Genomic DNA, 13255 nt, shown 5'->3' with positions numbered 1-13255 from the left:
TCACAACATTTGCTATCTGCCCCATTTTCTCACCTTTGCCATCGGCCTCACACTGGCTTAGTTATTCATGTCCTTTATGTCCATTATTTGCCTTGCGATTGATCCATTATATCATTCAAAAATAATTTCACTGATACTTTTTCCTCTCCCTTACTTTCTCGTTCTACTAATATGTCTGTTCATCTCTTACTTTTCAGTTCCAAGGCATACAAGCCTTAACTGTCGACCATTCACTCTCTCCATATATGCTGACTGGCCTGCTGCATTACCAGCTTTTTTCGGTTTTGTTTTCCAGATTTCTAGCATTTGCTATATTTTACTTTATTAATTTTGTCCTTTATCTTTCTTGGCATGTACATGGAAATGTACTGAAAAACTAAACCAAAAAATATTTAGCGAAAATACAGGAAAGGAGTATGGTACTAAGTAACTATTTGATTACATGGGGATAGCAGGTTATTCGTATCAACCATTTAAAATAAAATATTCACAGAGTTAGGAACAAAGCAGAGCCAAGACGCGGTTAAAAGCAAATTGTAACTATTTTAAATTGATCAAGTTTTTAAAAAAGGAGTCCAGATAGTGATACTATGTGTGTAAAATGAAGAACTGAAAGTCAATGTGTTGTCACAATGACAAATGGTATCACCACTACATCATAAGCACAGAGCAAGCCAAGCAGAAATCAGTCAAGGAAGCCAGGTCAAACAACTAGTTTATTTTTATTTCAAAGTTACTTTATACGTTGATGTTTTGTTCACCAGTGTCTCGCCATTACCTCGACATTATCTACCGTCAAAGTTAGTTGACTGCAAACACAGAAGGTATTGTCCAAGCCAGAACCTCTGGCTATCTTTAATAGAAGGCTCAGATTCTGGTGCATCACAATACCCTTTGAATAATTAATTCCCGTTTGTGAAATGCACATGCTGTCCTTCAGGATGTCTGCTAGATTTTCTCCAAAAGGAGTTTTCTGTCGTTGGTATGGTGCCTGGGAAGCCCTCAAAATCCAAGTATCTCTCCTTTTTTTCCCCTCCCTCCTTTACCAGTGTACTATTACCTATTGGAAACAGCTGATGGTTTCTGGTGCTTCATGGCAATATTCTGGATTATATCTACATGCGGTCAGTAATGGGAGGACTGTACAACTGCCACAGGCAGTCCATTAACAACATAAAAACTTAATTTTTTTTAAATATTAAAGCAAACAACTGCAGGAAGCCAAAATTTTCCACAGTATATGGAAAATGAAATATTATATGCCAGAAGAAATATAGTGCAGTCCTGAAAGGATTAAAACACCAAGTGGGCTTCTATTCTGATATAAAAGATGTGGAAATGTAGTTTTATCTAAGCTGATACCATGCGGTATTCGTGTGCCCCTTGCAATATATATCAAAATGGAGTCCTGGTCTTTCCAGAACTTTCTGCTTTTTAGCAGTCAGCTTGCATAAACAGCTAAACCTGGTTGGAGATGGCTGATGGTCATCAGACAGTGAGGAGACAAGTCATGCTGAGACAATGGTGCCCCCCCATGGTGCTCTCCTATTGTCTACACGACACCAGTTCCATGTCACCCCACCTTTCCTATGTACTCCATTCCACCAGCCACTATCTCTTGTAGAGACCTCATCCTTTTGATGTAAACGATAAACTGACCAGGAAATTGAACAATCCTGACACAATACAAGACAGGTGATAGCCCATTACATATGATTCATGGAGTAATGGCCGGCTGGCCAACTGATATTTCCTTTTGTCAGGGTTATCTGTAAACCATGTCAGGACCAGGATATAGTAATTAACTCTTTATCTGTATTCACTGACTGTGAGACAGAGCAATACACAGGGAGAGGCCAGAACTTGGGTTTTACTGTATAAATATCTTGTGAAGCTGTACCATTTCGGAGGTGTTCACTTAGCCCTTGACTGAGTGTGACCTACCCCTTGCTAGCAAGCGAATTAAAGAAACTTCTGCCGGAGCTGTAAGTGTCGGAGTCATTCTTTTCGGAGGTCGAGATTTCGACAGTTACTTCTTGGAGGTTCCACCGAGATGCATACTCTCTGTCCTGTGAGTAAAACGGATACAGGCATAGTGCCTCTCCAGTGAAAGGCTTCAGTGGCCAAACAAGGTGAGCCTTTTGCTCACAAGAGGTTTCTTCACTGTTGAATCGTATATGTAATCTGTTGTCCACAGGGGAGGTACTGCAATCTACAAGACTTGGCATTTAAAAGCTAAAGGTATTTTTTTATAACCATTTCTTTCTCAGCTCGCCAGCAGAAGAGAACAGGTTCTGGAAAAATCTCGAAACAGCCCGGGGAAGGTTTCAGTAGGTAAGGGAGCGCTAGTCGATCGAAAAGGGTTCCAGGTTCTTATGTGATAAGATTTTTATTGTTTTTAATTCGGAAGGGGTTCTTATGTGATAAGAGTACAGGAAAAAAAAAAAGAAAGCGCAATCGATCAAAGGTTCTTATGTGATAAGAGTTTGGGTACGGAACCATAAGTTTTATCAGTTTTTTTATTAGGATAAGTTAAGGACTCGGTCTGTAGTGGCGTACAACGCAGACTGAGAATATTGTTTGTTGTCCTTGTTATACTGTTGTGTGCATAGCTTTGTGAGAGATTGCCATTAGAGAAACGGGAAGAGTCACTAGGGAAAATTGCGATTCGGAAAAAAAAACACAAGGATTGATTAAGAAAAGAAACAGTAACCGATTGGTCAACTTCGGTTGGTTCGTGCCAACATATCTCACACACCCAGACTGAGCCCGAATTAAGAGCCTTTTCAGGCCACGTAATGGCCAGGAGAAGTGGGCGTAGAGAACTCGGTTGGCCGAAAGGATTGTGAGATCAGAAAGTGTGGAAAATCTTAATCATCCAGAATAGGTGCCGGAGCAAGTTAAAACACCACAAAAGGCACACCAGCCTATGTCATGCTCCAGAATTGTGGTCAGTCTTCAATTGACCAAAGAAACAAAAACCGGTAAAGTGGACTAAGGGTGAAAACAGGCCATTTCCACCCAATGGTTCATTTAATTTAGAAAGAACAACATGTCTAGTGGAGTGTCTTATAAACAGAGATCCAGGTAGAAGAAAAAAAAGGAAAGTAATAGAAAAGGCCTGGGTTCCGATTCTTCAAGCCCATGTAAAATTAACAGAGGAAGTAAATCAAATGTAAAAAAAAAGAGAACCTAATAGTGACATATGGATTCAAAAAAAAATAAAGCTAGCAAAAAAAAAAAGCTTTATTGAATGGAGAGACTTTTGTGAATGTCTTGTCTTTGAATGAGAATGCTTCTGTGTTTCTTCCTTGTGTCTGGAAACCTGTTTGGAAAGGTTGTGGAGCTGCCTGTTTGTTTTAGCTCCACCCACTTTTTCAAACAAAGTGAAGTTTTTTAACTCTTCATAGTGTTGTCCTGCATGTGGGAAGTTTAAGACATTTTAAGTTAGAAGCGTAGGTGTGGATTTATTCGGATGAGAGGTTACGGAGCTAGGAAATGCACAAAGGATAGGTTTGTTGAGACATGGTCCCGGTGGTTAAAAGTTGTAATGCCTTTTTTTTTAAAAAAGCCTTTGTGGGTCTCTCGAGGTGCAGGCTGGGGGAGTACACTCTCATTGTCCTTGGTGTAAAATCTTGGTACAAAAGCTTCTAGCTCAGTAAGAGGATTTTTTTTGGATAAAGAATGGCAGTACAATATTTGAATTGGGATTTTGAGATATTTCAGGTGATCTCCTTGATCAACATTTTGGGTGTATTGGAAAAATCTTGGGTTTGGAAGCCTTTTAATAAGATTAGAAAACAAGTACTTTACATTCTGTGATCTGTGAATCACTATAAGCATAAATGAGAAGTCCGTGTAACACACAGATTCGTCCAGTTCAGAAGCCCACACAAATGGAGGTTTGTCCATGACCTACGAGCTGTGAATGAATCTACTATATTCTCACAATGCTTAAAGAAGGATGTGGAATGAAGTATCCCGGAATGCTTTTCAGAGTCTTAAGCAGTCCCTCACTTCAGCACCAGCCTTGGGATTACCAGATTACACTAAGCTATTCAACTTATTTGTGCATCACAAGTCGGGTTTTGCACAATCTGTTTTGACTCAGTTACATGGGGACAGGCAGCGACCGGTAGCATATTTCAGTACCCAACTAGACCCAGTGGCACGCGGACTACCAGGATGTCTTCCTTCATTGGCAGCAGCTTATTATGCTATGCAACAGGCTCAGACAATAACTCGAAATCATCAGACCATTTTGTATATCCCACACTCTGTCGAGATTTTACTTACTAAGTGTGCCACCCAACACCTAACCTCCGCAAGAACCACTAAATACGAGGTCGAACTGTTATCAAATCCGAACCTTATCAAAAGATGCACTACCTTAAATCCAGCCACTCTACTCCCCACGGAAGACGACGGTGAACCCCATTCATGTGAAATGGTAACCGAATTAGTGACTAAACCACGTATCAATCTAACAGATGTACCAATGTGTAACCCTGATCTAGTGTACTATGTTGACGGATCAGCCCTACAAAATGATAGGGGCCAACCTCGAGCGGCTTATGCAATTGTAACTCAGTTTAATGTTGTCGAAACAGCCTCTCTTCCAGACTCCTTTTCAGCCCAACAAGCCGAATTGTTTGCGTTAACTCGAGCCTGTATTCTGGCTGAAGGACACACAGTTAATATCTGCACTGACTCCAGGTATGCTTTTGGGGTATCACATGACTATGGACAAATTTGGAAGATTCGCGGATACCTGACTTCTTCAGGAACCCCTTTCAAAAATGCAGAACAAGTGGAAAATCTCCTGCGAGCCATTCAATGCCCCTTGAAACTTGCCATTATCAAATGCCAAGCACATACAGGCCAGTCGAATGAGGTGGCACTTGGGAATGCCAGAGCTGATAATGCAGCTAAGTCAGCAGCTCTGTCAAAAGGGGGGATGCAGGTGTCATTGTTCCCACTAAGGAACAATAATTGCTCAGACCCGCCACCCACTATTAATGATATGCTGGCCTTTCAGACACAGGTCAGTACGGAGGAGGTGGTGACCTGGACGAAGGATCAATGTTATAAAAATCCAGAAGGAATATGGGTTCACCACGACGGCCGTGTGGTGGCCCCCAGATCCTTACTTCCATGGATTGCCCGATGTGTTCATACATTCACACATGCAGGCAAAGGGGGATTGGCAGATTATATTTTGGTAACTTGGTATGCACCAGGTATTTCGGCAATTGCAAAACAAATCTGTGAAAATTGTGTTACCTGTCAGACAATGAATCCGGGTAAGACGGAAAAAGTAGAATCTGCCTCCCACCCAAATCCAGTGGGGCCTTTTGTACATTTACAAATGGATTTTATTGAATTACCTATGTGTATGGGATTCAAGTATGTATTAGTTATTGTCGATGTGTTCTCTAGATGGATTGAAGCCTTTCCATGTAAAAAGGCCGATGCCACTACTGTTGCTAAATGTTTGTTAAAATAAATCGTACATCGCTTCAGAATTCCTGCTAAGCTTTCTAGTGATAACGGGTCACATTTCACGGGAACTGTTATAAGAGAAATGTGTAAAGCTTTGCAGATTAATCAACGTTTTCATTGCAGTTATCATCCACAATCAGCTGGACTTGTTGAAAGATATAATGGAATGCTTAAAAATAAGCTGGCAAAACTATGCAATGACACTGGACTGAAATGTTCAGAACTGCTGCCCTTAGCTTTGATGGTAATGCGATCTACAACCAACAGAACAACAGGCCTGTCACTGCATGAGATAGTTATGGGACGTCCCCAACGACTACCTTTTACTGCAAAACAAATGGACATCCACTAAATGGCGGAAAATATGTTAAATTATTGTATTGCACTAACCAAATGTATTTCCAGCTTTCATTCACAGGTAAAGGAAGCTCAAGTCAAGCCAGCGGAAGGGAAGTGTCATAACCTGGAGCCAGGGGAATTCGTTTACATCAAGATTTTTAAAAGAAAAAGCAGTCTACAGCCAAGATTCGAAGGACCATACCAGGTCTTGCTGGCGACCAATACTGCAATCAAGGTAAAGGAAAGACCAACATGGATCCACGCATCCCATTGCAAACGGGCACCCGACCAGGAGGAAGGGAAGAAGGCACCAGAGGAACAGAAAAAGGAAGACTGAATAAGGAACTGTATGGACTATGGGGACTGATGGTGCTGGGCTTGACAGGGTTTTACTTCACATTATTGATTACACCAGGGGTACAGACCCGCCACCGAAGGGAATTGCACGTAAACGTATTATGGCACTGAGTCATAAGTATGCTTAAGAAAGAAACTTGTCGAGTTGTTGGATATGTTCCCATGTACCTGTCCACTCCGAAGGGGGTATTCCCCTGAGATCTGTCTCCTTTAACGAATCAGAAATGGTAGAATGGTTGACAGTGCAAAATAGAACAAAACTAACTAAGGGGCCAGAAACGAAGGAGCAAACAGAATGGAGGTCGGCAGGGTATAAACTTACAGCCTTCCAGGGATGGTACCAGCCCAATTATGATAATAACCATCAGCCTTACTTCCTAAGCATTACTCCCAGAATAGAAAATCCTGAAGGTATAATATGCCTAGTGAGTAATGAGACTAAAGGACCAGAAATGGGACGCAGCAAGTGTTCCCAAATGACTAAATGGCAAGCCACAACTAATCCCACTGAGAGAAAGATAGCAACCGTTGGCTGGACAACGGTCCATAACAAAGCCCCAGGTGAAGGGTGGGAAGGTGAGACCACTCGAGTAGGGATAGTGCGAAAGGACCAGGAGCTGACGCCCTATAATTGCACCTACTTTATTTGTGGCCATAAAGCCTACCCATGGTTACCAGCCAACTGGACAGGGTCCTGTTACTTAGGATATGTGGTACCCCTTATCAGATCAGTAAAGACTCTAAGGGAGGCCTATGGAAGTCACAGATTTAAACGGGATTTGACGTGGCTAAACGGAATATTCAAGGTAATGGTGCCACCCTATGGAATAGCATCGACCGAATGGCAGTTACGGGAACTGGCTAACTTAGTCGAATCAGTAGCCAACGCAACTTCCCAAGCCTTTGAAGGGATAAATGACGAAATAGTAGCTATTCGAACAGTGGCTCTCCAAAATTGTATGGCCTTAGATTATCTCCTAGCCAAGGAGGGAGGGACATGCGCATTAATAGGTGGAGAATGCTGTACGTATATCCAGGTAAATCAGAAGAAATCGGCAGTCTAGCTGAATACATCAGGAAAAAGGTAATAGAGTATAAACAGACAGTTGGCCAGGACGGTATCACCTTGTGGGGTTGGGCATCGGGATGGTTGGGATCCCTAGGGAAATCTGTGGTACAGGGTTTGATCATATTCCTGCTGATAGTCTTCGCCCTGTATCTATTATTTGTCGTTGTTAAGTGTTGCTGTGCCAGGGTGGGAGAAACTATGTTACCTACCGAGACCACGGCTAGAGTTATGGTAGCAACAACTTCTGAAGGCTCTTGTGTGGAAATGGAAATGGAGAGACTGTACAAGATCAGAATGGATTAAGTTGTCCTTGTGAAGGACAAAATGGGGGAATGTGGAAATGTAGTTTTATCTAAGCTGATACCATGCAGTATTTGTGTGCCCCATGCAATATATATCAAAATGGAGTCCTGGTCTTTCCAGAATTTTCTGCTTTTTAGCAGTCAGCTTGCATAAACAGCTAAACCTGGTTGGAGATGGCTGATGGACATCAGACAGCGAGGAGACAAGTCATGCTGAGACAAGTATCCCCCCATGGTGCTCTCCTATTGTCTACACGACACCAGTTCCATGTCACCCCACCTTTCCTATGTACTCCATTCCACCAGCCACTATCTCTTGTAGAGACCTCATCCTTTTGATGTAAACGATAAACTGACCAGGAAATTGAACAATCCTGACACAATACAAGACAGGTGATAGCCCATTACATATGATTCATGGAGTAATGGCCGGCTGGCCAACTGATATTTCCTTTTGTCAGGGTTATCTGTAAACCATGTCAGGACCAGGATATAGTAATTAACTCTTTATCTGTATTCACTGACTGTGAGACAGAGCAATACACAGGGAGAGGCCAGAACTTGGGTTTTACTGTATAAATATCTTGTGAAGCTGTACCATTTCGGAGGTGTTCACTTAGCCCTTGACTGAGTGTGACCTACCCCTTGCTAGCAAGCGAATTAAAGAAACTTCTGCCGGAGCTGTAAGTGTCGGAGTCATTCTTTTCGGAGGTCGAGATTTCGACAAAGACAACACATCCTCAACACTTAATGGCACAGCAAATTAACATTGGTTAACTTCTGACGAATTTACATGTACTCAGGTCCGCACAGAATAGAATCCAATATGCAAACAGGATGTTGAGTCTTATTTTCTCATTATCACTCACCTCAGGTAGTACTGCTTCAAAGCAAAAGCTGCATTGGCGCAACCTCTTGGAAAGTTGAACTCCTCCAAAAGATCTGCCCAGAGACCCTTATCCGTTACCTGAAACGTAAATGCAAGCACATTAAGGCTGTGAACACATATTGATTCCACCTCCTACTACTACTATGCTAATCATCAAATTATAGTCATTATACTGTATTATGGTAGTTAGAGTGAAGTTCAGCTAATTCATTAAATACAGCGCTGAGATACTTCATTTTTCCTCTTATTTAGTCAAATGTCACATTTTATGAAAGCTAGTATTGACAATCGACAAGTCAACAAACCAAAAAGTGATGATCCTGATGGATTTGTTCCTCCTCCAAAGCCTCATTTAGCACTCAAAGGGTGGATATGCATGCTAATTCTGCTGAATCCAACATCAATTTATACTAAAAAAGCAAAATAGTGCGGATGCTCAAAATCTGAAATTAAAACAGATAATGCTGGAAACACTCGGAGCATCTGTGGAGAGAGAAACAAAGTTAACGTTTCAGGTTAATGGCCATTCATCAGAATTGGTGAACAGTCATCGACCTGAAAGGTTAACACTCTCCACATATGCTATCTAACCTGAGAGTTTCCTGATATTTTCTGTTTTTAATGTCTAAATTTATATAATTGAACACGACAAGTTCCAGAACACTGAAACAATCATGTCTCACCTCAGACTTTGGCATGAGATTCAGATCCCATTCAGACTCCTGGGCACCATATGGGTTTTATATGCCCCACTTAGAAATCCTACACACCAATAATGTCCATCACTGCGTTGACTACTCCCACACAGCAGATTCCTCCCTTCCCGACTTAATAAGGATCAACTGAAGAAATATGGAATTTAGTAATTGTACCAACTAAAGGTTCACTGACAAATTAACTTCCATTCGATATAACAAAAATTTACCAGAAAGTACAGGAAGACCAGTCAGCTTCATTCCGCTGCATCGATTCATGTCAAATGTGAAGATTAATTCAATGCTATATTGAAATATTTAACTCATCACATAATTTTTACAAGATGGAGACAGGTGGATTCAAGTCACCAGTACACTGAACACTATCCAACAAGAGTCCGAGAAAGAAAAATCATAGTCTGTGCCATAAATGCTTCATTTTATGAAATCCAAGTAAACCTTTCAGCACGAGTAGGGATATTGAGTGTTGAATGGACAAAATAGTATTCAGTACTGAAGACTTACGATAATGAAAACAATTTGGAGGAGGGCAACAAGCAAAACCATAGCGCTATGGAGCAGATGGTTGCCAAAGATGAGGGTCAGAAGTGCAGAAATATAGTAATAATAAGGGATTCCAGTGTCAGGGGAATAGACAATTTCTCAGTTGTAATGGAGTCCCAAATGGCACCTATCCTCCCAAGTGCCAGTGCAAGAGATATTATAGAGTACGTGCATAAAACTTTAAAGGTGGAAGGAAACAGTCAAAAGTCATGGCTTATCTTAGAACCAATGAAACCAGGAAACAAGACTGTGGCCCTCCAAAAGGAGTTTCAGTAATTAGGAGATAGATTAAAAAACAGGATCACCAGCACAATATTCTCAGGATTATGTCTGGTATCACATTCTAAGCAGCATAGGAATAGTTATATATGTAAGAATTAAAATGGTAGCTTGAGAGATAGTGTCGGAGGGAAGTGTTCAAATTCTTGGGACAATGGGACCAGTTCTGGGGCAGAAGAGTCCGAACAAGGCTGGGGCCAATGTCTTCACTGGGAGACTAACCAGTGCTGTGGGGGAGAGCTTAAATTAATATAGTGGTGGGGGGTGGGGGAGGAAAAGATAATGAGATGACTTAGGAAAAGGGTCAGAGCAGAGTGTAGGAAAGATGAGAGAAAAACAGATCAGGAGGAGCAGGGAGGAAAGTGTGCAAAACTGTCAAATGAAGAAAGAACACTATGACACCAAGGAGCCGCAGCAAAACTAAAGTCAATGGGGGGGGGGGGGGGGGGGGTCAAGGGAAAACACCTCCAGTGGCTGACACAAAGGATGATGGTTACTGCAGCCACCAATCTTCACAGCCCCAGGACATCACTGCAGGAGTGTTTCAGGGGAGCATCCTCAGCCTAATAATTTGCAGCTGCTTCAACAATTTCTCCATAAGGAGTGGGGTGGGTGGGGTGGCTTGACCCATCCACCTCCACGGAGGTGTGTGGGGGACCTGACCCATCCACCTCCATGGCACGAACCTGGTATTGCAGTACTTCCAGGAACGGTGCAGTGGCTCTAGGCCTTTTGGCTAAGAGCATTGGCGCAGAGTGATCCTTGAATGGGCCCAAGGTGACCTCTGGCGTTTGTGATTTGACAAAGAATTGGAACGATTGGCTACGAATTTCCAAAATAAAAAAGGAGTGGGACTGTTCACGAATGATTTTACTGCATTCAGGTCAGTTCATAACTTCAACAATGAAGTAGGTCAATTTCAGCTTACAGCAGGACCTAGACAACATCCAGACTTGGGCTGACACGTGGCAGATAATACTTTTTGTCACTCAAGTGCCAGGCAATGACCATCACCAGCATTGACTTACCAATAACTTGTTCACCGATGTTTAGTTCAGGTTGTGCCAGGACCACTTGGCTCCAGATTTCATTACAGCCTTAGTCCACATGAAGAAGAGCTGAATTCAAGAGTTGAGGCAAGAGTGACTGCCCTTGACATCAAGGCAACATTTGGCCCGAATGTGGCATCCAGAAGCCAGAGTAAAATTGAAGTAAATGAGAATCGGGGGAGTGTGTGTGGGGGGGTGCGAACACTCCACTGGCTGGAATCCTAATTAGCACAAAGGAAGATGGTTGCAATTTTTGGAGGACAATCATCACAGCCCCAGAACATCGCTGCAGGAGTTCAAGGCACTGTCCTAGGCCCAACTATCTTCAGCTGCTTCATCGATGACCTTCCCTCCATTATGTCAGCAGTGGGAATGTTCGCTGATGATTGCAGTGTTCAGTTCCTTTCGCAACTCCTCAGATAATGAAGTAGCCCATGCCCACATGCAGCAAGACCTGGACGACATTCAGGCTTGGGCTGATAAGTGGCAAGTAACATTCGTGCCACACAAGTAGCAGGCAATGACCATCTCCAACAAGCGAGAGTCTAACCACCACCCCATGACATTCAAAGGCATTACAATCGCCGCATCCCCCACCATCAACATCCTGCGGGGCACCATTGACCAGAAACCTAACTAGACCAGCCACATAGAAACATAAACATAGAAAATAGGTGCAGGAGTAGGCCATTCAGCCCTTCGAGCCTGTACCACCATTCAATAAGATCATGGCTGATCGTTCACCTCAGTACCCCTTTCCTGCTTTCTCTCAATACCCCTTGATCCTTTTAGCCGTAAGGGCCATATCTAACTCTCTCTTGAATATATCCAATGAACTGGCATCAACAACTCTCTGCGGTAGGGAATTCCACAGGTTAACAACTCTGAATGAAGAAGTTTCTCCTCATCTCAGTCCTAAATGGCTTACCCCTTCTCCTTCGACTATGTCCCCTGGTTCTGGACTTCTCCAACATCGGGAACATTCTTCCTGCATCTGACCTGTCCAGTCCTGTCAGAATTTTCTATGTTTCTATGAGATCTCCTTTCATCCTTCTAAACTCCAGTGAATACAGGCCCAGTCGATCCAGTCTCTCCTCATATGTCAGTCCTGCCATCCTGGGAATCAGTCTGGTGAACCTTTGCTGCACTCCCTCAATAGCAAGAACGTCCTTCCTCAGATTAGGAGACCAAAACTGAATACAATATCCCAGGTGAGGCCTCACTAAGGCCCTGTACAACTGCAGTAAGACCTCCCTGCTCCTATATTTAAATCCTCTAGCTATGAAGGCCAACATACCATTTGCCTTCTTAAATATAGTGGCTACAAGAGCAGGTCAGAGACTGGGTATTCTGCGACGAGTGTCTCACATCCCGACTCCCCTAAGCCTTTCCATCATCTACAAGGCACAAGTCAGCAATGCGATGGAATACTCTTCACTTGCCTGGAGGAGTGCAGCTCCAAAAGTAGACACCATCTATCACAAAGCAGGCACTTGATTGGCACCCCATCCATCACCTTAAAAATCACTCCCTCCTCCACCACCAGTTCACCGTGGCTGCAGTGTGTACTATCTACAAGATGCAGTGCAGCAACTCGTCAAGGCTTCTTCAACAGCACCTCCCAAACCTGTGACCTCTACCACCTAGAAGGACAAGGGCAACGGGTGCATGAAAACACCATCACCTTCAAGTTCCGCTCCAAGTCACACACCATCCTGACTTGGAAATAAAATCCCGTTCCTTCATCGTCGCTGGGTCAAAATCCTGGAACTCCCTCCCTGATAGCACTATGGAAGTACCTTCATCGCACGGTTCAAGAAGGCGGCTCACCATCACCTTCCCGAGGGCAATTAGAGATGGGGCAATAAATGCTGCCCTTGCCAGCGACGCCCACATCCAAGGCACTAATTTTAAAAGAGAAAGCCCAACTACCTCCCCCGACCTTCAATAGCACTATCGATATGGAGTTCTCTTACCATCAACATCCTTTGGGGGGGGGGGGGTAGTGGAGAGAAGAGAAATCACTGCAGTCAAGCCAATATGCTCTCATGGCGTGGATATACCTTTATGTGATATGCTTAACTTGCTCCTACTAATACCAGTCCCCAAATTTTTTGTATTGGTAGATCAGTATTATGCAGCTCAAAATGCCCTTTCCACAGATAATCTAAATTTGAAAGCTAGCTATTTTTCCATACATATAGCCACAA

The 13255-nt window shown here is 42.9% G+C and overlaps 1 protein-coding gene across 3 annotated transcripts in view; it reads right to left on the bottom strand.

Moving 5' to 3' along the window:
* Positions 1 to 13255, bottom strand: part of LOC139227776 (AT-rich interactive domain-containing protein 2-like) — a 277411-nt gene that overhangs the window by 182357 nt on the left and 81799 nt on the right. For all 3 annotated transcript variants that reach the window (XM_070858808.1, XM_070858807.1, XM_070858806.1), the window contains exon 3: positions 8439 to 8536. In XM_070858808.1, coding sequence (XP_070714909.1) covers positions 8439 to 8536 — 98 coding nt within the window. The remainder of the gene's footprint in view (positions 1 to 8438; positions 8537 to 13255) is intronic.

This window comes from Pristiophorus japonicus, chromosome 17 (assembly GCF_044704955.1).
Source record: "Pristiophorus japonicus isolate sPriJap1 chromosome 17, sPriJap1.hap1, whole genome shotgun sequence".
Classification (NCBI taxonomy): Eukaryota; Metazoa; Chordata; class Chondrichthyes; family Pristiophoridae; genus Pristiophorus; species Pristiophorus japonicus.
This window is presented reverse-complemented; position numbering and strand designations above follow the sequence as displayed.